This window comes from Eleginops maclovinus, chromosome 3 (genome assembly GCF_036324505.1).
Source record: "Eleginops maclovinus isolate JMC-PN-2008 ecotype Puerto Natales chromosome 3, JC_Emac_rtc_rv5, whole genome shotgun sequence".
Lineage (NCBI taxonomy): Eukaryota > Metazoa > Chordata > Actinopteri > Perciformes > Eleginopidae > Eleginops > Eleginops maclovinus.
Genome location: NC_086351.1, coordinates 23,476,199 through 23,503,399, shown reverse-complemented (window position 1 = coordinate 23,503,399; position 27,201 = coordinate 23,476,199). Strand labels below are relative to the sequence as shown.

The 27,201-nt window shown below is 39.6% G+C and overlaps 1 protein-coding gene across 1 annotated transcript in view; it reads left to right on the top strand.

Moving 5' to 3' along the window:
* The window catches only part of grik2 (glutamate receptor, ionotropic, kainate 2), a 249,394-nt gene that overhangs the window by 183,240 nt on the left and 38,953 nt on the right, over positions 1–27,201 (top strand). The window contains exons 13-15 of the mRNA XM_063879961.1: positions 7,282–7,505; positions 13,633–13,751; positions 18,987–19,204. Coding sequence (XP_063736031.1) covers positions 7,282–7,505; positions 13,633–13,751; positions 18,987–19,204 — 561 coding nt within the window. The remainder of the gene's footprint in view (positions 1–7,281; positions 7,506–13,632; positions 13,752–18,986; positions 19,205–27,201) is intronic.

Genomic DNA, 27,201 nt, shown 5'->3' with positions numbered 1-27,201 from the left:
TACTCAGGTCTTGTACTTGAGTAAAAGTAGAAGTACTCAGGTCTTGTACTTGAGTAAAAGTAGAAGTTCCAGAGTGTAGTAATACTCTGTCACAGTAAAAGTATTCAAAATGTTCCTCCAGTGAAAGTAGAAAGTACTCTCATCTAAATGTACTTAAAGTAGCGACAGTAAAAGTAGTCATTGTTTGATTGGTCCATTTCAGAATAATATCTCTGATATGTTTTATAATGATTGATCATTAAAGTGTTCTCAGAGCTGGTAAAGGTGCAGCTAGTTTGAATGGCTTTGTATACTGCAGGGTAGCTGCTGGATTTACTGCAGGTGAACTAAAGTCTGATTTAAGGGCTGATTATATTTACCATCATTCATCCAGATCTGTAAAGTGAATAAAGATATTGAATACATGTAGTGGAGTAGAAGTACACTTTTACCTCTGAATTGTAGTGAAGAAGAAGTACAAAGTAATATAAAATGAAAATTCAGTACAAGTATCTCAACATGTTCCTTAAGAACGGTACTTGAGTAAATGTACTTAGTTACTTCCCACCTCTGTAATTGACTATGCATGTATAGGGCCCAGACAATGTGCTAACAGTGAGTTATACGTCTAATGATATTAGCAAGTCCTAATAAAACAAAGCAAACTAAAAGGACTTATGTGCCACTACAGTACAGAGTAGTAGTGAAACTAGTACAAACAGCTCTTTTGTCTGGTTGTGTGTCCTCCAAAGCACTGATGACTTGTCCTTTATGTCTCCCTCCGTCCCAGTACATCATATAAAGTTTACTGCAGCCATCCAGACAAAAGGAGAAAGTAGGTAAAGAAAATAGATGAATGCTTTGATTTAGGCTCCGGGGGGAAAATGGTTAGTTTAGTAGCGAGAGTATACTTGATGAGTGGAGAGAAAAAGAGGGCTTTAAATGTCTTGCGAAGTGCCTTGGGACAGACTCTGTAGTGTGAGGAGACCCTGCTTTCTTAATTGGATTCACCTCAAGTATGCTGTCTTAGTTTGTGTCAAGAACAGGTTTTCTTATTTATTTTATTTTCATGACTTGTACATTAGTGTAAATTGTCTTATCAACATCTTTTACCATCGAAATGGTTGAAAATGAAAAAAAAAAAGATACGGTTATGATGGATATTTCAATGAAACTCACTTAGAGGGAAAGAAAATAGAAGATAACAAGCAGCACCGTTTGAGGGTACAATGATGCGAGGAGAGCATAGATTCTGTCGGCGCGCGTTTCCCCTACAGAGCTTATTAAAACACACACGCAAACACAAAAACACACACACACACACACACACACACACACACACACACACACACACACACACACACACACACACACACACACACACACACACACACAATCTGCTGGCCGTGTAGATCATTACAACCGACAATGTCTCAGAAAGGATAAACTGCATGGGCATACAAATAGCGGCCGCGCATTGGCCAATGGTCAATATGTGACCCAAGAGGGGTCATGTCTCCCTTAACTGCCTCTGCTCTTGATCAGTGCAGTCATTGGCCGCCATGACACACAGTCTGCTCCTTTCATGGGTGAAGGGCCCAATCCCCTGCCAGACGATGTTCAGTGTGGGTTTGGAACACGGTACGGGATAACATGGAAAGATGGTGATTACAGCGGACAGGCCCTCAGATGAGAAGGAGTTCTGTTGGGGAAGACACAACGAGTTTAGAGCTGAACGAGTTGGAAACGTCCTGTCAAAGGACTTTAGCAAAAAGATCTGTCTAATTCTCAAAGTGGAGATAACTTTGTGTAGAGTTGTGTTAGAGTTATCCATTCAAAGACGCCTGATTTTCAGAGGTGGAAAGTAACTAAGTACATTAACTCAAGTACTGTACTTAAGATATCATTTTGAGATTTACTTTGTTTGAGTATTTCCATTTTATGATACTTTGTACTTCCAATGCATTTCAGAAGCAAATCTTGTACTTCTACTCCACTACATGTATTCAATATCTTTATTCATTTTACAGATTTGGATTAATGATGGTAATTATAATCAACCCTTAAATCAGACTTTAGTTCACCTGGAGTAAATTCAGCAGCTACCCTGCAGTATACAAGCATTCAAACTAGCTGCACCTTTACCAGCTCTGAGAACACTTTAATGATCAATCACTATAAAACATATCAGAGATATTATTCTGAAATGGATCAATCAGACAATGACTACTTTTACTGTCGCTACTTTAAGTACATTTAGATGAGAGTACTTTCTACTTTCACTGGAGGAACATTTTGAATGCAGGACTTTTACTGTGACAGAGTATTCCTACACTCTGGTACTTCTACTTTACTCAAGTACAAGACCTGAGTACTTCTTCCACCTCTGGTCATTTGACTCTAAAAGGAAAAACATAATGCCTTGCACATGAATTGCAACTTGCAACCATTTTTTAAAATGTTTAACCTTAAGCATTGGCAGCATCAATATGTAATTTCCATTTCTAAAACCTGTTCTTGACTTACAACAAAAGAGCAATTTTGGAGTGAATTATATCAGAAAAATGATCCAAAACACACAATTATTCCTATAAACTACGAAATATGGTTTTTAATACGATAAGGAAAATAGATAAATAAATGAAAACACAATTTTATATTCTTATGTGACAACTGTTATTTTTGTGATATAACTATATATTTTGATGCTTCTATTTTTGTACTTTTACTCAAGTAAACTTTTGAATGCAGGACGTTCACTTGTAACAGAATATTCCTACACTCTGGTACAAGATCTGAGTACTTCTCCCACCTTTTTTTACATAGCTCCGTTCATCTTCGAGTGATATATGGCAACCTTCATAAGAAAAAAAGGATATATCTTTGAGAAAGGAACCATTTGACCTTGCTGTGAATGTTTAGCGTTTACGGTCACAATGCAGCAGGAGATTTATTAACTGTCAACAGCACTGCATGGTTTTCAGCCCAGATATGGTAACATGACTTTCCTGGGAAGGCTCTATACATCCCCGCTCTATATCTCCAACGCACACATCTCACATATTACGCGACTCCAGCGCTTGCCAGAGAAGGGATTATTCCATATTATAAATAACTCCATAGAAAGAAATCATGTTAATGCTCAGTGTGTGGGGAAACAGCTGCATGTATATAGAGCAGATTCAGATGTGTTTGCCACTGCAGTATATCAAAAATAATTCATTACATTTTATGTGGATTTCCAATAAGTGTTGAATGTGAACTTAGTTAATTAAAGCAATAAATTCCATAGTGAGTGCTACATTACGTGAGAAAGCTAAGATTAAAGCTGCAAAGTCTGTCTCTGATTGCTTTAATTTGATGTTACAGAGACGTTTTTGGATGAAATAAACAAGTACAAGTTTAGGAGTGGTGCAGTTATGACTATGAGACATTTTGTAAGCCATCCTGGAAGTTAGCATCGCAAGGATTCCCTTGCAAAAAGGACGGGATTTTTCCAAACTGGATGATGGCATATTGCAGAAAAGAAGCTCAATGCCACCGTTTTTATGACACAGAAGCTTCGGACATTCACCAGCGGGGAATCTGCTGACGTATTTTATGTCGTCGAACAAAGCGTGAAACTGTCTTCAATTTGTATCAACCACTGATCTTATTTCAGGAGTCTAAAGAAAAACTAAAACCGTTAACTTGCTAATGCTAACTTATTTCTGGGTTTTAGGACTTGTTCCTGCACCACTCTATTTCAGCCTGGATTTGCAGTGTCTGCCTATGCGTAGCAAACATACACAACTATATTTCTTTTTTTTTTGTAAGGCTCACTAGCAAAGTTTTTAACAATTAAAATGGCATCCCAAAACATAGGATGTACTGGATGAGGATACATTTTACAAGGTTTTTGCTGAATTAAACTATTAATTTAACTTGTTCAAGCATTCAACCGGAGAAATGAAGCAGAGAGAGACAAGGCAGCAGGGACCCTCCGATGTCAGAACTTCACTTTCTGAGTCAATATAGCACACAAGATGTTATTGCTTAAATTGATTACACCATCACCACTGATATGACTAATAGCCTGCATAAATGGTGCAAAGTATTCCCTGTAACAAACCATTAACTGTAACTCTTGTTGTCAAAAGGATCTGCTTTTGTTTAGCTTGTGTGGGTTTGGTTGGTTGATGAGTAACTGGACCAAATTATGGCATTGTTTAAGGTGACCTGATATGATTTCCAGGTACTTTTAATGGTTATTAGGGTTATGGTTGCGTGCTGCAAAGAAGGTATGGGTCATCAAACAAGGATGACTACTAGGGCTGCCCTCGACTAAAGATTTTTGTAGTCGACTAGTAGTCGTCAATTCAGGCGATCAGTCGACTAATCGTCTCACGTATCAGATATATTATGATTTATGAAAAGAACAAAAATCATATATTTCTTCTCCCTAAATGGTTTCAGTGTCAAAGGCTGATAAAGAACCTTATTATAACAGGATGGTACGTTGTGCTTCACATGAAATATAAAATAAAACTGTAATAATTAACCATTGAAATATAAATGAAACTGTACATGTAGAAAGCACATGAGAGTCACAGCGCACGGCACGGACGGAGCGCTCCGCCCGTCAGCGGTACAAACAACAGAAGCTCCGGTAGGGATTCTTAATGTGTGTGTGAACAACCAACGAGCACACACACTGAGCATTTAGTTCTAGTTTCTATTATTCATATCTGAATATAACAACCCAATAAATACTACACAGGAATGGATACAGCGACAAATATGCTCGGCGGCAAAAAACCCTCAGTAGGCTACATTACGCCCTGATCATGAACTGAGAGCTTGAATTTGTAATTTCCTGAGCTCAGAATGATTTTATATTCTAGGTTTATACATGTTGATACAATGCTAGGCTACTGCCTGACTCACTGCTGTTTTCCTCCGAGTCTGACAAAGGAACACATGTTGTCGGGGTAATAAAGCTCCGTGTTTTGATATGATGGCGTTGATACGGAAGAACCTTTTTTCCAGCGGAGTTTGCATGTCACCTTTTGGGGCTCGTCCCTTACATGCTCAGAGGGATCGCACGCTTTGGATATCCTGCGGACAAATTAACATCAGGACCAGGCACAGCTCTGAATGACGTCTGAGTTGGTTTCCGGCTTTCACGTCAGGCACATGCAGCAGATGGCCTTTTTTTAATTTTTTTTGACTAATCGGCTAATTGGAAAAGTATTCGACAAATATTTTTTTCGCCAACTAACGATTAGTCGGCTAATCGGTGGCAGCCCTAATGACAACATAGAACAGTTACCAGCATTTAACCACTGCATCTTTAGCTACCAGAAAACCAACACATGTTCTATCAACATTTATGGAAAGAAACAACCAAAACAAGTTTTACCAAAAATTTAAGTTTTGGAAGAAATAATGACCCATAGTTTTATTCGGGCAACGCCTTTCAGAGGGGGCAGGTTCAGTAGATAAAACATTCTGCAGAAATACTACCAGGTGGTGCCAGGCACATGATTTGATTTTGGGCCAGTGACTTGTAGAGCCCTGCCATGGCATATAAACGTGTTGTTCATATGTATGTGTATTTTAATGAAAATCAATTACAAAAAAACTATTAAACATTGCTGAAAAGTAATGTGGGAATAACTTACCACCAAAGCCGCACAAGGTTATTAAAAGTGCATGTCATTTTAAACCTGGGGAATGGGTTGTTAAGTTCTCACAGTGGAAAAGTATTTTAGCTCTCCTTGCACACACACAGCCAAAGACAAACAAAATAATAGAATGTGAGAATAGGTCTCAAGGTAATTGCTTCCATAAATGTTCCACCTTCAATAACTACCCACTGTGTAAATGCCAGAAGTATTATCAAGATGTCAAATGACAGATGTTTGAGTTATTTTCAGTATGCTTGGGAATAAGAGTTACAACCAGGCAGTGCATTGCATAAAATGAGTTTCAAACACTGAGTAGATGTAGCATGGTACATGGACAGTCTTTGTATGGGCTTTTCTAGTCTATGCGACACATTCACCCATACAAAGGCAGGGTGCCACCAGCTAGTCAGGAGAGGTTACCCTTCACAAATCATTGGAATTGGAGAGATTAAAATACACACCGTTGCCTGTTAAACAATGAGGCAGGAGAAGTATATCTTTAAAAACAAAAAAATGTCTCCAACATTTAGGAATTTTGTGAATTTGTCATAATATTACCAAAAGCTTGCTAAACAATTGTACCATTGAGCAGTAAAGAGAAAAACACCCTGGTTTTCTAAGAGGTGTTGTGTTTGAGGTGATGATTGGATGCCTTACTGACAAAGTCCAGGTCCAGTAACCAGAATTTGCAGTGGACCATGCTAACCTAACAACAATTCAGTTTTTCTTATTTTTTTTAGTGGTGTATCCAGGACGCAGAATCACACAGTACTGGCACTTGGCAAGAGTCTGATTAGTCTGAGTAAAGACTGCTGTGTCCATGTGTTGGCCACCCCTGAAAGCAAAACTTTTTTTTTTCTATCATTCATTGTTACTTGGAAACAATGTTAAAACAATACTTTATATAGTATTACTGAGTGTCAAGGCCTAAGTAGGATTTTACAATTGTGAATCCAAGCAGATTCCAGAAGTTAACAATTCTCCGTTATATACTGGGTGTTATATGATTATTAAGACAGGGTCAAAAGCTAAAATGTACACAGCACAGGAGTTGCAAGTCATATGCAAAGCATCGTGTTGGCCGTTTTAAGTCAAAGTATGTTGCCGTTGCACAAGAATATCATAGACCAGGCTGAGCTTATAGTCAACTGTGCTGTTACTGTATATGAAGCTTATCCTATTCACAAGACCATAGATACAAAGCAAAACCAAAAGTTTCCTACAGTCCAACAACTACATCGAAATGAGTCCAAAGTCTTTGTTCTAGTTGTGTTTGTCCTCTAATGCGATGGGGACTTCTTCCATATGTCTCCCCACATCCCAAAGCATCGTATAAGGTACCGTGCTATGATGGTCTACAGATTGCACCTATCCCAACAAAAGCAGAAAGTAGGTAAAGAAAATAAATGAACGCTTTGATTTAGGCTCCGGGGGGAAAAGGTTGAGTTTACTAGCGAGAGTATACTTGATGTGTGCAAACAGAAAGAGGGCTTTAAATTTCTTGCTAAGTGCCTTGGGACAGACTCTGTAGTGTGTAAAGACCCTGTTTTCTTAATTTGATTGCCTCTAAGTCCTTCCTGTGCCTGTGACTTATAGCCTATTTCTCTTCTGTTTTTATGTTTCCTGTTGACAGAGAGCTGATCTGGCAGTGGCTCCCCTTGCCATCACATATGTGCGAGAGAAGGTTATCGACTTCTCCAAACCATTCATGACGCTGGGTATAAGTATACTGTACCGCAAGCCAAACGGGACCAACCCTGGGGTCTTCTCCTTCCTCAACCCCCTCTCGCCCGATATCTGGATGTATATTCTGCTGGCTTACTTGGGTGTCAGTTGTGTGCTGTTTGTCATAGCCAGGTAACATGTCCCTTCCAGTGATCACAGCTTAACACACAGATAGAAACATGCTTAGCTTCCATCGCTCAGCCTCGGACTAACAGTTATCACAGGATCTGCATCCTGAGCACACTCACACAGTAAAAGCCTTCCACTCAGTGACAGTGCCGAGAATAATCAACAGTCATGTATTAAATCTTAGCCTTGTTGTGGAAAGTACTAAATGCCGTTTAACCCTTACGGATCACATGAACATTGCCTTTTTCCAGTTTCCTATTGAGTTGCTTCTTGGCTGCTAGGTTACTCCTGGCCTATTTTCGGTATCAGTAATGAATCCACAGGAGATCCATACACACAAAAACACACTACCAGACCTTAGATAGAGAAGTTGTAGGCCTATCAGCCGTTCGAGGGTTGTGTGTACATGTCAGAGAGAGTGGCAGAATGCTTGTGCTCTCATATGGATATGTGTTGGCGTAAGTGTGTGTGGGATTTGTCAAGCTCGGTGTGAACACTGCTGCCCTTCTCCCACCTTTCCCTCACTATCCCCAGTGTCTCAGAGTTCATGCTGTCTCTTCTTTTTCCTTCACCTTGCTTCAAGCACGGCAACTGTAAAACAAACGTCAGACCAACAATTATCTGGTTTAAAGGAGTTTCCGGCTGTCCCCTCACCCGTTGGATTGTAAAGCACCATCACACCTTACCTTTGTTTGCCTTACCTAACTTTATCATGGCTAACCTTCCAAAGTGTTCATAGCCACTGTCCTTATCCAAATATAAGTGTACAGATTACTTTCCTATGCGGGATTTTAAAGGTGTGTGTTGATCAAACATTCGTGTTTTTTTTTCTGTAAATGTCTTGGATCACTTTGTCACATCTGCACCAAACTTTTTTTTCTGAAAATTTGAGCTATGTTTTGGAGATTCAGATCTCTCTCTGCAGTAAATTGTTGTCAGTTCAAATGGCTTTGCAAGTCTTCAAAGACAATGAACCCAAGTGCTGCAAAGTTTGTTTGTAAAGAACATTCTTTAAGAGTTTCTAGAACTCATGTGTAATTGCATTTGTGGTTTTGGTAATGGAAGGCAAAGATGGACTCGGTTAATTTGGTAATTTATTTTTCTGATTCATAGTTGAAAGCCATAGTAGAAAAAAAATGCATGATATGAAACTGGGCTTTAGAAAAAACATCCTATAAACAATTAGAGATGTTTTCTAGGGTTAGGGTTGACTGACCAAAAACCGTGAATAGATTGGATTGGTAGGTGTTGTATCTATCAACACAAGCTGCTCTTTGTTACTGTATTTGCTTTTGTGTTTATTTACTCTACAGTTTTATTTTGTAACTTCAAGAATCCTATGGATGATGAAACAATCTAAAGTATGATTTGTACAGGTTGTACTTTTCTCTTTGCTTAGACAACTCTTTCAGATAAAACCTAGTCCAATGACTTTGACGGTTGGCTCATGATGCTTGTGGCTGCCATTTGAAGCATGGTGAAGAAAAAAGAAAGGGAAAACAAGTTCATGTTAACTCTAAAACTTTCAGGAGACATCGGCTCTCTTACAGCCGTGACCTGACAGTTTCACCGTTAACACACATGTGTTTTCTGATGTTACTGGCAATATGATCACACACGAAAATAAAAAGCGGCAACTGTCATCTAAGTTGGCTCAGAATATGCACCTATCTGTATTTAATATCATAATAAGTAAGTGTTTGGGTAAGTGTATGAATTCCCCCTTCACTTTATTCCTTCTTTTTTCCTGTACACACACAATGCATGCTGGGCTAAAGCTGCATGTTGTAGCTGTAGACTGTAGCGTAAGCAGTCTCACTGAATTTCATGAAATGTGAAAGGCAGATTATGTAATGTAAACAGAAGAGATTACATTCCTTCACCATTATATATGTGACAAGAGTATTTTAACATGACTTGGCAGGTGATACGAGCCTCCGTGGTTGAGCTATCCTGGTAGCGTACACGTGAAAAATATTCCTCCCCCGTGGCCATGCACATAGTTTTGGTCGCTTGGTCGAAAATAATGAAGGTGAATGGAATTTAGTTTATACTCCTCACCACAGGAATTCAAAAGGCCCAAATCTTATTGGAAAGAGTGTCCCTGCTGTTCTAGTTTATCCACAGTCCTAGCTGTCAACAGCTGTCAATGATGCTACATTATGCAGGAGAATTGCTCCCTGTTTAAAACACCACAATACTATCTACATTGATAGACTCAACATGGGGTAAGAAAGTCAACCACATCTAAAAATATCATATGCTAGCATTTGTTTTTATCATGGTTGACCAAGAAGGAGAACTGGTTTGTTTTTCATGGTTCAGAACTCGATCAGTAACAAAAATATAAATAAAAATACGCAGGAACTTTTACAATGAAGACAGAAAAAGATCGGCAAGAGTGAATAAGATAAAAAAGTCTCCCAGATAAAGATACTATAATGTTAAGGATCAGTGACTGAAACACATGAATACAAGTATAGGTTTAAGTATATACTGTATATATAAAGTCGGTAATGTAACTAAGGTAACTGATAGCTATCATCTTGAAATATATATTTTTTCCAACTGCCAAGCTTAACTTAATTATGGAGTTAACGACCGGAGAATTGACATGACATGTTTTGTAGCCACGAGTTGACAGAGCGGTTGTCCGACCAATTCTGAAGAACTCTTCCTTAGTCCGAGGTTTTAACCACACCAGAGTGTATAATCAACATTCTACATCAGCGAGACTAAACAAGTATGGATCCTAAATCTAACTAAAGCTGTCGTACATGAGAAAAGAATGTACATCAGGGAAGCTACATTCCAGATAAGAAGGGCTTCTAGATGTCCCTAAATAATAAACTATCTCATGTCAGCTTGTGTCAGAAGGCAGTTGTTGATGCCAGTCAGAAACTGGCATCAACAAAGCGCCCAAGCTGCCCCTCCTTAAGGGAGATTACAGCAACCCCAAGGCCAAAGAACTATGCCATGGGATGAACTAGGTGGAAAGGTTAAACACCAAAGCAAAATATTCGCTAACAGTTACTTCCCACTAAACTGTAAACATAAAACAGGCCCCATCATATTTCTCGGGACAATATGGTTATTTTACCCCCATAAAAAGGCATATTTACAGCATGACCTCCAATTAATCCTTTCATGGCGTGCAAATGTATTTCTCTAACTTCTGTTCACATTCATCATTTGTATGTTTAAATGTCAAACTGATTTCATGAAACTTTGTGAGACCACACTGTCTAGTATAGTGAAGCACATACAATTGACAAGGAGTTCCACTGTGCATTTATATACTGTTTGTGTGTGTGTACACATTACACATTTTATCTATGTATGCTTGTGTTCGTGCTGCGCTGTGTGACTGACTGTTGGTATGAGTGAGAGACAGAACAATGGGACTGACGTACACACAGTTAGAGCTGCTTCTCCTCGCCATGGATAGGCCTATTCCACACGGGTGCACTGCTAACACCACATGATCCCTCTGTTGTACTGCCACCTGCCCTGATATCTCCAGTTACTGATGTTAATGTCACCGGTTATAGTTTCTTTTATGTTCCTTCTAATGACATCAGTCGCACTGCTGCTGATTCTGGCGCAGGTGATGAAACAAAAAACCTTTATAGTACCTCACACCTCTGCTAAAGGCTGTGCCTTAACCCCTTGTTACACTTCGGGAAATTACCTACATCATACACATCAAGCAGAGGTTTTTAAGTGACGGTAATCAACAGAAAGGTCCTCTAGAATTAGTGTTTTCTGTATAAGTACTCCTCATAATATTTATATCAAGTTTTGTCTTTCCTTAAATCAAAGTGTATTTTGTCTTTTGAATATAAGACATTTAGTTAATGAGTGTTCATATTAAAGGCACAGCCTCATCATGTGGTTTGAATTCTCCTCTGAATCCCATGCAGCCACCTAAGCATCATGTTCTTGATATATACTCAACCTTTTGTTTGTTTGTAAACCTTAACCACAGCCCTTTCTCAGGCTTCTAACTAAAAACACTTTGAAAAAAGACATTGGCTTGGAGTGGAAGGATCCAGAAGTGGTAAAATGCTAATTCATTTCTGGGTTTTAGGACTAGTTTCTGCACCACGTTATAGTCTTAACAAGTTAACAAAATACTACAGTTAAAATTACATTAGACCTTTAAAGGAAATAACATAAAATGATTTACCATTACCAATACCATGATAGGTATACCAGGGTTAACATATATGACTTGCACATATCGGTTGAGCCTAAAAGATGTTTGCCAGTGCTAAGCCAATGTACCAACAATATTTAGTTTGCACTTTTCATTAACATTGTCCAAGCCATACCACCACATAGTGTGTTTCTAAATGTCCTCATACTTTGGGAGAGTCTCTCATGCTATGACAGAGCAACAGGAGCGCTCTCTCGCTGTTGATTCATCTCCCCTGACATTGGCATTATCGTGCCCGTCATCGCTGGAGCTTTCTGCTGGGTGACCCTGACCCCGTAGGAAGATAAAAGCCTCACATTGTTTCTGCGCTGCTGGTGAATTCCCAGCCGTTTTTTTTTCCGCCCGAGCTTATCTCTGCACTGACCTTGCTCAAAGTTTCTCCCTCTGCAGCACAGATGATTTGAGATAATGTAAGGGCAGTGTAATTGGATCAAAATGACAGCAGGCGAGCCAGGCGGTGCCACAGTGAGAGACGGGTTAAGCTGTGGTGTCTGCTGTAAACGGCAACGGTTTAGCATTCTCTGACCCAACCAGCAGCGGTCCAGCCCACCACTCCCATGATCCGGCACATCGCTGACAACTTCGTTCATCCATGTTCATGGTGAGCTGTAATTGGCTTTTCGTGACATGATTGGAGGAAACACACTCAGAGACCTCTGCGGAAGAGATTGGGTCACACATGCCACGGCAAGGTCGCAGTTCAGATGAACTCAATTTGGCATTGCAAATTGACAAGCAAGCAAATCTGAGGCAAATTGAGTGAGCGGACAGATTGATTTAGGCCAAGGATTCTCTTAAAGCAGAAATATGGGGGACATTTAGGGGTCCTTGAGCTACACTACACAATATCCTCCCGTGTTGCAGGGGTGAAAAGAAACACCACTGCTAACCACATTATAATGGCAAAGCCCATTAGTCAGTGACAGCGTACAGTTATTTTGCTGTCATTTCATCGATACAGCCATACGTCTTCATATAGAGTCGTGTATCACAGTGTTCTACCAAGTACTACTGTATTAAAACGGAGGACAATCGAATAAAACCTTGACTCGTGGCGGTGTAGTACTTTCATCTGCATTATCCTGCTTGCAGATGTTACATGCACTCAAGGTTACCGCTTTTGACTTCCAGTGCAGTAAGTCGACATTATGCATTGCAATTTGATTAGTCAAACCCTTGTGTCTGTTTAACAGCTTGAGTCAAGATAGGGCCTTAGTTCCCCCTCTACCCCAGCCCAAACCAAATCAGGTCAGAATGCTTAATTGTAGACCAATCAACCTTAGCTAATGTAATGTCACTTTTATTTGATATGAATAAATGAGAACTCTCTCTGCTTGAGGAGTGTGTCGAGTGAGGGGAACGCCGGGGCCGGCGTGGGCATGATGGGAATGAACTGCTTGATCTGCTGAATATTAATGCGCCTCCAAGATTATAAGGATTATTAGTTCTTTTCTTGGCTGACAATGGAATTATTTTCAGACCCTATCGATTAAATTACTGAGGGGAACTGCCTTTGATATGAGCACTCCCACATGAGGAGCCACCTTTGGAAGATGATTGGTGTTAAAATCGGGCCAAGGATTGTATCTTATTCAAATAAAAAATGTGAAAAAGAGATTCAGGTGAGCAGACATGTTTGATGCTTTATTTTGACAAATTGATAATAATAATAATTTTACAATAATTCATCTTCTAATTTACTAATCCAGCTAGCAATAGCATTCTAAGCTATGTACACAAAGTCATAGCAATGCTGCTTTATCGGGGAAGTGTCCTCTGGCAGGTTCAAAGTGTTTCACATGACTAAGTAATATTTGTGTTCTCTCTCCTGTCTCCCCAGGTAGGATGACGTCTGTGTCTTTATGCAACTGCAATAAACATCTGTGTGTGTGTTCTCTGTTAATGTCACAGGTTTAGTCCCTACGAGTGGTATAACCCCCATCCTTGCAACCCCGACTCGGATGTAGTGGAAAACAATTTCACCCTGCTAAATAGTTTCTGGTTTGGAGTTGGAGCTCTCATGCAGCAAGGTAGACGCCTCTGCCTGTCCCCTTTTTTCTAGCACATGTCCCACCTTTTGCTGGGGGTCAAACCTTGCTCTTGGACCAGGCCCATGACCATGCATGGGGGCCTCTGTGCATGATGCTAGATGCTTCTCTGGTAGAGTCCAGCAGGATGGACTGAGTGGAATTTGAGTGATCGATGAATGAGGATGGTGCACCTGCATGCTACCCTTTTCCTAACCCTTCCCCTCCCTTACCCCACCTATCTACAGCTATCTGAATAGGTAAGTGTACACCCCCCCCCCCCCCCCCCCCCCACCCAGGATACCTGATATTGAAGGAATGATTGAGATCAAATGTGAATTTAGGCCCGTCTGTCAAACCAATGCCGTATCTTCTCAACTAGTTCGCATCTTTAGACTGACAAACAGTTTATAAGAAAAAGGAATGTTATTATTTTAATGATACAACGCATGCCAGAATGAGAGATATGTTGCATTTTTAAATTGTCAATGCAACAAATTAGCAGGTAGATGATTGTAGGGCTTGGAAAGCATGGTATCAAGTGTATGTCGGTATGCATCTGGACAGTGCGAAGAAATTACTAGCTGCCATAGTTGAAGCTGCTTTAAAGGGTCAGTTCACATCCAGCCACAAAGATAGGGTTTTTAACACCTTTCTTTGACAATAATTCAATAATTCTAATGCGATGGAGGAGAAATAAATTCAACTTATGGTGCCCACAGTATTCAAAGTTCATTAGAATCTTTTATTCCACTACTTGGTCGTATACTTGTTTCTGATTGGTCGAATTTTAGAGGTTGTTAATTATTTGCTAAAAAGATGTTGTTACAGAGGATCAAGGGAAGCAGTCCGGTCAATGTAACGTCTTTGTACCACACACATTAGCTTTCATCTATCAGAAAACCACATGAAATACTTTTGGAATATTATTTTTTATTCTGTATTTGATACAATAAAACATAGGATTCATGACGGTTAAACCGTTTGTATAATACTTAGTGAATATAGTGGAACACAACGTATTTTATGAATTAATACCACAGAGTTTGAAAATCAGCCTTTTGAATTAATCATATACACATTTTGAGACTGCCATAAAAAAAAGTAGTTTAATTTCAAGAGATTTCAATCAGAGGCCCTGAAAGTATTTGCTATTTAATTATTATTTAAACAGTGTTCCTAACAGTCCGAATAATCCACTTATATATTTAAATTTGGCCTCCACTGTTGAATTAGGTTAGCGAAATCTGAAACACACAAAACATATCTGTATGATAAAATACCAGAAGAGCTAAATTAGAAAACATGTTTTTTGGATGAAGTGACCCTTTAATGTCTATAGATAATCTGCCTAGGAATAAGTAACTAATAACTCATCCCTTGTTGGCTGGTTGCATGCTATCTTACTGTATACTGCATGCTTACTAATATCCCCAAATTAGCTACTAATATTTCTTACAGATTTGTATTTATTTGAACCCTAGGATGCAAAGGATTTTTACATCAAAATGATGACTGGTTTGACAGAATCTGATATTTGTAAATGTCATTTATTTTAGCAACTCCAAATACAGAATAAAGTAGTGTTGTTTTTTTGACCGGCTAGAAGCACATACTTGTAGGGTTGACCAGTTGAGAAGATGTGGCTGAGGCCCAGACGGTTTTGGGATAGACTGAAGGACCTCACGGAGTCTTCATGGCACCGTGAGCTCTGCACTGTAAAGAGGCTCCCCTGCCCGGCGGCTTGCCCCGCCCCCCAGAAAACTGTGGGATGTGCTGTTTGGTCATGACGTTACCTTGGGTACATGACAGTCAGCCCCAACCAGGCTCTGTTTGGGTCAACTCGCTTCTCTGAGTGGGTCGGCCCTCTTTTCTTTTCTGTTCTAGTTTCTGAAGGGGAAAAGAAAAAGAAGCACGGAGCTGGTAACATGTTTTAAACATACCTGGGTCTGATAACAGGCCAAAGACAGAACATGCAGAATCCTCTGCTCACAGAACTGATGAATATGTGTATGGGTTCATACCTGCTACCATGATTTGTGTTAGCTGTTTTATGAATGGGCAGAGTGGGTTGCTGGTGCCAGTGCTGGGTGACTTTCATTCTGTGGTGGAGCTACTTCTGACAGTGTGGATGGTTGGTGGCTAATAGAGTGGTGCAGTGATGACGAATTTCTAGCACGACCCAGAAGTTAGCATCGCAACAGCTCCCTCGATAAAACGCAATGGGATTCTAAAAATATCATTTTAAATAGGCTCTGTGGCCAACACATGATTACAATACTTGTTTTGTTCAGAAGGATAATCTCCACATATTAACAACATTGTATGATTTTTGAAACGTTAATGCATTCGGCAGAAGTAAAAAGTAATGTTAGGCTAAAAATTAACTACATCACGTTTGCAAGGCTGTGTGTCACCACCACTAAGCTAAATTCAACTAATGTTCGGCTTAATGGTGTTTAGTAGTTGATTTAGTCAGTTGTTAGTAACCGCTGTTTTTATGACCCAAAGACCATCAAATATTCATGAGTGAGGTGTTTAGTGACATATTTTATGCTGTAGAACAAAACGTTATAATATCTTAAGCTTCTGTTGACCACAGACCTTATTTTAGGTTTCTAGCCAGAAAATCATCAAAAAAATATTGACTTCGGAAGTGCTAAATGCTAAGTCCTGCACCACTCTATGAGAGGTGCAACGAAAAATGTGATTTACAAATCTGAACCACTGGTTAACTTGTTTAGTGAGTGATCACATAGAGACTGAAGTCCGTTTTTTACTAGGCATGCAATCATTGGCTTTTTAAGGACTTTGTGTAATTAGCAGTAGACTTTATGTTTAAATCACACAAGTATTGCTTAACCTCTAAATTACTTTTAGTTAATGTATTTTTAATATTTTGGTGTGAAAAATCCACAAAATACATAAAAAGCAGGTTAATGTCGAAACCATTTCAGAAATGTTTGGTCCTTTCTGAGATGATATATTGTCTCTAAACTATTCAGGGATTTATAACCCAATAGCAGTGTAAAGTCAAATATTTGCAGAGACACAGTGGACAGAAACTGTTTTTTTATAGATAGATAGATAGATAGATAGATAGATAGATAGAATCGGAGGATGAAACCCTCTTTATTAGTCACATACATGCACACAGCAGAGCACACACAGTGAAATTGGTCCTCTGCATTTAACCCATCCTAGTACTAGGAGCAGTGGGCAGCTATTGTGCAGCGCCCGGGGATGTTGTACTGTTATTATTCATTTACAGACATGCAGTAGTACATTATAATAAAGTGCTAATGTTAAATGGTTTCTTTTCTGGGAGATGAGGTTGTATCTCGTCTCAGCATTTCTTACTTTGGTCTATATACACAAACTCTCTGTATTAGTAGGATTTCTTTATCCAGCAGCTACATGTTGGATGTGGAGTAAAACACATAAACAGTGAGGACTGTACAATGCAGATTAGCCCTCATAACGTGTTTGAACAACAACACAATGATCACCTGCTTGGTCACAAAGATACAGTTAAGTGAAAAATCAACTACAGACCTTACACAGGAATTCATCGGTCCTCAAACTTTTCAGTGAGTGACAATGCAGGGGTTGTTTTTGTCAGGTAAAAACAACACACTTCGTGGTTTATAGGCTAAAACTGCCAAATATATGCATTTAACACCCCATAATTAAAAAGTGGCATCATGGTGCTATAAAAGAGTAGGTGTAGTGCCATTATTTGAGCATGCTGTCAGTGAACACCTCCAGCTACTTGTGAAAAGATTGTTTTCCTTTTGAATAATCCAACCAATGTTAATTGTATGATATCAGCATGGTGTATGCAATCAGTTGTTATCATTTAACAGGTAAGTTAACCAATGCGTTCCTAAAAACATGATGCGTGCCTGGGTGAAACAGTGGGGGAGCCAGCCCCCCTCCCATGCTGTCATTCCTTCTCCATTGCAGTATCAATAGCAGTGGGCTCGGGCTGCAGTTGGCTGTAATGTCTCTCGCTGCATGCTGCCTCTACTAAACAGCTCACTCGGGGACTGCGAGAAAGAAAGAAAAAGTTGGATTAAAGTCAGTCTCTCACAAAAGGGAGTGGAGTACAGAGTTCTTAACCTCCTATCTCTCTGACTCTTTATCGGCTTTGCCTCTGAGTGAATGTGCGAAATCCCAGCTTTCAATAGCTTAAGCCGCTTGAGGAGAATAGTCCTGATATAACCCAGGTCCACCTCCTTTACTTTGGACACAAAACTCCCTACCTTTAACTCTACCCACACATTGTGAGTAAAACCGGAATGTAAAACAGGCTGCGTAATTGTAGATTTAGTGTAAGAGGTAAAACAAATATTGAAAGTAGCTGATGCTGTGCAAAGCTAAACAGCATTACATTGTAATACAACTGTTAGAACACCATTAATATCTGCCACATTTATAAACCAAATCAATTAATTTTGTAAAAAATGCCACAACCAATGGAGTCACTTACAAGTGAAGTAAACCATTAATGGTTGATCTCTTCTTTGAGGTAAAGGAGAGCTGAAGAGGCTGAAATAAGGAGAAGTTGTCATTTTAGCTGCGTGCAAGCCAATTTGAATACATTCTGTAGTATACTGTCTCAGCACTGGTAGTGCTGATAAAGTGATTTGTAGTTTGGTGGGAATTAATTACCACTAAACCTTATGGCTGTACCAGCTACTTACAGGCCATCACATATTCAAAGTGACATCTCTGTGTTTACACTCAAGGCTAGCTCATGTAACTTTAGCAACCGATCAATAATGACAGATGACAACCTGTAACTGTGGCAATGCATTTCTTCACAAAAGAGGTCTTGAATAGTGTATCTCCAAAATAATGCTTTAAATGTTTGTCTAGCAAGCAAATGGGCCAATGATTTTGTTGGCCAACTCAAAAATAACTAACTTAAGCAAGTTAGCAGTTAGCTTGCCAGCAGTAGCAACAACATCACCAAGTTCCAGATGTCGCAGAAGTTAATTGACTTCCGCACTTTTTGACAGAGGTACTGAGTGAATAAATATTAGTTTAAGAAGAGGTGGTGCAGTTTTGACAGACATTCAGCCAGATCAGAGCACAAGTAAATGTCTAGCTATGAGGCTGCCCACTCTGCCCCCTTTGTGTGAATGTGAGTGTGTGATCCAGGCAGAATGCTGCCCCCTCCCCAGCCTGATGCTGTACCGGACCTCACCACCCTCCTCTGCTCCTCTCGTTCAGGATCTGAGCTCATGCCCAAAGCCCTCTCCACCAGAATTGTAGGAGGAATCTGGTGGTTTTTCACGCTCATCATCATCTCTTCATACACGGCAAACCTGGCGGCCTTCCTCACCGTGGAGAGGATGGAGTCACCCATCGATTCTGCTGACGACCTGGCCAAGCAGACCAAGATAGAATACGGGGTGGTGGAGGACGGCTCCACCATGACCTTCTTCAAGGTTAGTTACAGCTGGATATCATTCAACTATACACTCTTTTATTTTTTACACTGCTGTGTTTCATTGCTCTATCACCCATAATTTTACAGATAAACGATATGGGTATGACAAGGAATATGATCAACTCTGAGATGTTTACAGAGGCATGAGACAACAGACATTATAATCAGACATTTTAACAACAGTACCAAATACTTGATATTAAATAAGAAGAAAAATAACCAACTCTAAGATGCTTAACCTTCTTGTTTGCTGCTCCAAACAATTGATTTAGTGTTATACTTCAATTCTTTGCATTAGATCCTTCATTTTCCGTATTGCATCTTGGTACTGACTCTCCCTGCCTGTTAAAAGAGTTTTTCAAACATACATGTTTTTTGATCTGTTACCTTAATGGTTAAGACAGCTTTATGCTACTTTCACTTTTTGTTCTGATGCATGACAACAGCAAGCATCTCTTTTCTAAACAACTAGGCTATGGTAGTTTGTGGTAACGCCGGTGCCACATGCATTTAAAACACTTCTCCTTTTTAGGTGCACAACTTTCTTTCACAGTAAAATATCTATGTCCCTCATAAGCTATATTTTGACGAATATTGGATAGAGATTTTCCGTAGAGATTTATTTCTTAAAATAATCTTGAGAAAGATCCTTTAGATTTTCTGATTTGTTTACAGCATGTTATTATTTGCATTATCCATTGATATTCCCACAATTATATGGTTTTGAATTTTGTAAATACCTAAAATCTATCGACACACGGTAAACCAACTACTTCACTAGAGGCTAATGGCTGCTTTGGGGTTCTAACCTTATCTTTAACCATCCTTTGCACCTCTATCGGTTGGTTGTATTATGTTTCTACTAGTTCTCTAAGATCACATGACAATCTGTTTTCTGAAACTACCTGACCTGTTCATGGTCATGAGGAGCTGGAACCAAGCCCTGGATTGGTCACCAATCTATCTCTGGTGTTTATGAGTTCTTAAACACAGATCTTTCTTGCTTCGAGGCAAAACACCAAGCCATCGTGTCAACATAATTCAATTTGGCTGTACTCCTTCTTTTTCTTTGCCAGTGAAATAGCCCCCAGCTGGGATTTATTTTTTTCTTCTCAGGAGAATGTTAACAAGGCATTGCACATGAAATAAAAGTGAGATAAAATTAAAAAAACCAAAAAAACATAAACAGTTAAAATATGGACGGCCATGGAAAAATTAAGAGACATCTTCAGCATTATCATTTTCTCTTGTTTTATTATGTGTAGGTATGTCTTTGAGTTAAATTATAATTATTTTTTTATTGTATTCTATAAACTACTGACAACATTTATCTGTGTTGGAATTCAACAGACACTGGAATGGCTGCCATACATGTAGAGATAACGAAACATTTGGAGTGGTCCCTCAATTTTTTCCAGAGCTGTATATTAACACTAGAAGATAAACAGAACAGTAAAATATGTACATATTGACTGTAAAAATTATATATACAGTGCTGAGCGTAAATCAGCACACCCCATTTGAAAAGTAACATTTTAAACAATATCTCAATGAACACAAAAACAATTTTAATATAACATCTGTTTACCTTATAACATGAAAGTAAGGTTAATAATATAACGATGCTAAAATTAGTACACCCCACAACAAAAACATCTATTACTTTGTTTGGCCTCCATGATTTTTAATGACAGCACCAAGTCTTCTAGGCATAGAATGAACAAGTTGGAAACACTTTGCTACGTCAATCTTTTTCCATTCTTCAAGAATGAGACTGGATACTGGATGGAGAGTGATGCTCAACTTCAGAATTCCTCTTCGGTGTTCAATTGGGTTCAGATTAGGAGACATACTTGGCGCCTGAATCACTTTCACCCTGTTCTTCTTCAGAAATCCAACAGTGGCCTTAGATGTGTGTTAAGGATCATTGTCATGTTGGAAAAGTGCACGACGACGAAGGGCACGGAGTTATGGTAGCATGTTCTCTTTCAGCATAGAGCAGTACATCTGTGAATCCATGATGCCATCTATGAAACGCAGCTCCCCGACACCAGCAGCACTCATGCAACCCCACATAAGGACACTGCAACCATGCATGTTTCTTTGTACTCCTCACCTTTGCGACACCATACAGTTTTGAAGCCATCAGTTCCAAAAACATTTATCTTGGTCTCATCACTCCAGAGTATAGAGTCCCAGTAGTCTTCATCTTTGTCAGCATGGGCCCTGGCAAACTCTCGGCGGGCTTTTTTGTACCTGGGCTTTAGGAGAGGCTTCCTTCCTGGACGGCACTATGCATACCATTCCTCTGCAGTGTACGCCGTATTGTTCTCATGGGAAATAGTCGCCCCAGTTTGGCTTTATACTTCCTAGATAACTGCAGTGAACTTGCATGCCGATGTTCTTCCACCCTTCTCATCAGAAGACGCTCCTGTCGAGGTGTTCACTTCCGTGGACGACCTGGACGTCTCTGTGAGATGGTTGCAGTTCCATCTTTTCAAAGTGTTTGTACCACTTTTGCTACAGTACTCTGACTGATAAGTAAAGCTTTGCTGATCTTCTTGGAGCCTTCACCTTTGCGGTGTGCCATTGCTAACAACATGAAATGGGAAGGGGTTTTACACCCTTTTACAGTCAGCTGTCTGCTGGACATCTGTGTAATGAATAATTAGACTCACCTGTGGTTGATTATTGTTAAATTAGACATTTGTAGTCTAAAATGTATATTAAACTTAGTCTTGTCAACATTTTGGAAAATGTTTTTGTGTTCATTGAGATATTGTTTAAAATGTTACTTTTCGAAGGGGGTGTAGAGCACTGTATATGTAGAGTATCTCTACCAAATATACAAAACAAATATACAAAATGGATGTCATTGTACACTGTGATGGGCTAACCTTCAACTAACAATAAGTAAATGTGATGGACATTTCTGAAGCAATGGAGACGAGAGCTGGATCTTGATGGCTAGCACTGAAGGTTTATTATGAAGTTAATGGCCGGAGAATTGACAAGACATTTGCTGCAGCCACGAGTTGACAGAGCAGTTGTCCGACCAATTCTGAAGATCTCTTTTGCAATCTGAGGTTTTAACCAGTTCCAAAGGGACAATCATCATTCTTCCTTAGTGAGACTAAACAAATAAAGATCCTAAATCTAACTAAAGCGGTCATCCATGGCAAAAGAATGTAAACCAGGGAACCTACGTTCCAGATGAGAAGGGCTTCTAGACGTCCCTGAACAATGAACTATCTCATCTCAGCTTGTGCTCGGTCAGAAAGTGCCCAAGCTGCCCCTCCTTAAGGGAGATATGGTAACCCCAAGGCCAAAGAACTATGCCATGGGAAATAAGACAGAGGAAAGAGAAAATGATGATCTGTGTCAAAGGTTAAACACCTAAGCAAAATATTCCCTAACAGTAAACATGAAATACTATTTACAGTGCGTGTGTAGAGTAATTGCAATTTTAGTATTAATTTAAATGCACAAGGTACAGTGTGAGAATAAGGGGTGTTGAAAGGTGAAAGTATGGACAGGTGGAGTCCGGTTAAGCAAAAGGCAACTTAAGAATTGAGTTCTGTGTTAATCCAGGCATGTTTGAAAATGTCCTTGCCTTAGATCTCTTTGATTAGAGTTTCATTTATTCTTTTTTCTCTCTCTTGCAATCCGTCCATGGCACTCAGACAGTTTTGAAATGTAGCTTTTTTTCACACCTTGCTTTCATCCATCTGTGCAGTAGGCACACATGCTTTCGCAGGTACTGTTCACACACAGGGACACGGCTGTGATTAATATGTTTGAGTGTGTTCCATCTCAACTGAAACACACTCCAGCGATTCATTAGAAAAGTGCTGTGGTGAGAGTTGCACAGTCTCTTTATCATTTCACTACGCCAATTAATGAAAACAACAGTTGGTGGAAGAGGCAGCATATGTGCTAGTTAATCATCCTAACCATCCCAAGGTCCCTCTGCAGCCATAAGTTACCGCCTCAGGTCAGAGAATGTTAGTGCAAACCAAAAAAAAAAAAAAAACAGCCATCCTCTTCAACACGGAATATCACACATAATGGTGATGAAAAAAACGTAAATTGCAAATGTTGTTGGCAGAGTGGTTACTACTCTATCTACTCTTTCATTTATCTCAGGTGTCTGATATTCATCGACATCACACTTAGACTGAAATGCTTCCAGGCCAAACACCGTGTATCAAAAAGCTTTGGTTAGAATCTCACTTCATATCATACCTCCTGAGTGTGTTGTGAGCATTTATGTAACCAAAAGTTGTGAAAAGCGACAAGAATGTTGTGAAGAAAACCAACAATCATCAAATCTTTGGTTCTCATACATTTACAATAAATATGTTTTTACATTTTACTTATATAGCCATGCAGATATGCAAGATTCTTTCTTTCTGACTCAGTGAAGTTTGATGGAGGTTTTGAAACCAGAACACATTGGAAGTTTCTGCGTAGGACTGCAGTATGCACCTTGATATTATAATTCATTCCAGTGGAGATATTGTTGAATGGTGCTCTGTGTACCCTTCCCTCTGTCAGCTACCGGCCTGTCTTCTGCCTGTCTCACACTGTATCCAGTGTCTTTATTTTCCATGGTCATGTTTCCGCTCTCCTTTCCCCTGCCGCTTTCCCTCAAATGCGCAGGCTTCGTCTTCACTGCAGTAAATACTATTTTCACATTTACATTTTTTCTCTGCTTCTACTGCTCATACTTTAGCTGATATGGTTCTGTTTCATGCTTGTGAAATCATTAGTACTCCCAATAAACACCTGTCTGTTATGCTCGCTTTATACTGAGAGATAATGCACACCTTGCAGCCAATCAGAATCGAAATTCTACAATGGTAACAATTTATGGTGAGTAAGACTTACCAATAAACTAAAGGGTATAACGTAACGGACGTGTATTGAGTAAACAAAGCACATAACTACACAAAAAGCTGTTCAGTACTACCTGTAAGCTAGTTAGCACCTTTGTGTGTACAATATTCCAGAGTTTAAATTTAAGACATTAAGAAAATTGCCTGGAGGCTGTTTGTCTGGGCGTTGAGCTGTTCGTAGCCCCGGAAATGACATAGTAAGCCGTTAGCAGTTAAAAGTTAGCAATTAGCTCAGGTTTTGCCACAGCAACTATGGTCTAATCTTCGGGAACTGCCATCTTGTAAATTAGATCACAGTCTCAAGGAAGCTAGCCGGGGTTTTCATAGTGGCCAAATGGTTGTACTACAACTTCCATATCAGTTGTGAGGTCACTGTGCCCAACAATAATTCCCCATTGACGTACTGTATATATGATAGGAGACACCTGTAATTCAGCTCTGTAAATCCACCTCCCAGAGTTGTTTTCCTGCTCCTCTGTTCATCTGACTGAACTGAGACTAGACGTGACCCAGAGCATTGAAGGCGGGGCTTAAGGAAAACGCAAGTGCGCATCTAGGGATGTATCTTTGATCTCAAGCGTGAGGATATTTGAGCTTAAACAACTTTCATATGTTTCAACAGGGCCATGCCTCCAACGTTGTATTTAGTTCTCTTTATACATCCATGGTTAGACCCAGCGTCCTGAAGAGAATAAGTATACATTGTTAAACTCAGACTATATTAAATATGCCAAACGATTACTATTCAATATGAACGTAGGATAAAATGTTATTGTATATTTTTTTATAACTGATGATGTAATAAAGGCAAAATAGTGCCCCATATTTATTCGTAGCAAGCTGCTCAGCAGTACAAATCACACCTTTAACTGCATGCAGCACAGTGGACTATAACTAGAAATGTTGCCAAGTAACAACTAAAGCAGGTAGCTGTTTTCATACATGAATGCATGAAGGTGCTGAATCCCCACTGTGCCTGAAAATAATGTAGATGCACCAGCCAATCAGGAACAACTTCTCTGATTGGTCGTAACAAAAACCACAAGAAGATATGTCCACACATAGGAATTACTATTCACAGCCAGGAAAACAAGACAAAATACTTAATGTTTTTGTAATTATTGACTCCTGCTGTAAAACACCAGTGTAATGGTGGATAATTATGGTAATGTGCACAGGATAGTCTCTGAAGCATTGAGGCACGTCACTCGTCTTGAGTAGGGACATTCCCTATGGACTGTTGCTACAATAACACTGAATAATTTAACAAGCAAACACGCACCACTGCTGTGTCTTGCTTGTTAGCTAATAAAACCACTTCTTACAAAAGAGGTTGCTGTTTCTTCACCTTCTGTGTATACTGTGGGGATATCTGAGTTTGCTGCAGAGACAGTAGTCCCTCACATGGCCGTGGCACTGAGCTGCATGTCCCGAGGCTGTACAAGCCTGAATTGTTTTGCTTTAGCCACGACAAATGGGAGGAACACCTCCAGCATGTTTTTTTTTTTATCGTTTATTTGGTAGGGACAGATACAACCAGCAGATTTCAAGTGATCAGGTAGCAAGTTACAGGACTTTGTTCCTTTCACAGAAAATGCTGTCTGAGCAAAAGATGTTCCCATTGCAGAATGGGACCTTACAGTTGCCACTAGGAGCTGCTCTGGTGGATCTGCCGCAGTTCTGAAATCTCTGGATGTATTTGCAGAGAGACTGAGGAGCAAATCCATTTACACACTTAAACAGCTTTACATAATGAAAGTCAATAAAATTAGCAAAACTTAAAATCTTGTATTTCCTTAAAATGCGGCAATGATGATACCTTATTTGCTTTTTGTCCAAGATTTTCAAGGCCCGATTGTAAAGACTCTCTATGGATTTAATTACAGACTGGTTGGCCTGGGACCAAGCTGCCAAACCATAGGACAGATGTGAACAAATCATTGAATTAAGAAAGATAAAGGTATAATGGTGATTCAATCGCGCACATAAAGCTTATTGGGAGGATTTGCTTGATACGTGAGAGAGGCCGGGAGGGGAGCGGGGAGAAAGAAATCATTTATTTCTGACTTGCTCGAGCTCAAGGCTGTATGATGCTTGTGTTTATGATCCATCCATAAATAAAAATACTAAAAGGTGCATTTATGAGTTACCGGTTAATACAAGTCAGTCCCTTTTCATAGCAGTTATCCAAGATGGGATTTTGCTTTTCTGTAAATTCCCATTTGAAAGTCAGTAAAAAGCGCAAATCTGTTTTCAGATGATGAGTTTGTGTCATCATCGCAGAATGGGCTCTCTAGAGGCGCATACTGTAGCGGGAACTACTATACCATTGTATAGCTGTGTGTCGAGTGTAAAAGGCAGCCACGAAACTTTACAGATTTGTATTTGAGATAAAATGAAGGTTTGAAGATGGGTGTGGTAAAAACAAGGGTGCCAGAATTAAGGGGCCCTGGCTTAATTTGGGATTGCAGCTCATGTGAACCAAGCCCCGATGAAGGGCGCTGGACATGGAAGCAAATGATGATATTGGCCAAACGGCAGTACTACAACCTCTGTGTCAGTCCGTGGCGACATTGGGCAAGCATTGACTTAAATTGGGAAAAATACCACTGTAAATCAGCAGAACTACCCAGTACGAACACTTGTTTAGCCCTTTTTGAAGCAGTAGGGTCTTACATTTTTCTCTCGACAGGTAGGCATGACGAGTATCTTGTGACGTTTGCTCTCGGGAGTGCCAGGACATGCACCACTGAGCATCTCTCATAGAAATGAACAAGGCCCTGCTTCCACAATGTATCCAGTTCTCTTTGTACTTCCATGGAGTGCACCCATTCCACAATGATCTCTATAGTTTTTCATTTGATTTTTAGCATTTTGAATATAACTTTGACAACACTGAAAAAAAGGAGTGCCGTGGAAAAAGTGAAAGGACTTGAATTATAAAGCACTTTACCCGGTCTTGAAGACTCCTCATACTGCTTGTACACATACAAATTATAAATCACCCATTCACACACATTCATACAGAAACATACAAGGTTCCAGCTGCTCAAGTAAGCTAACACACATTCACACACCATTCACCATGCAATAGGAA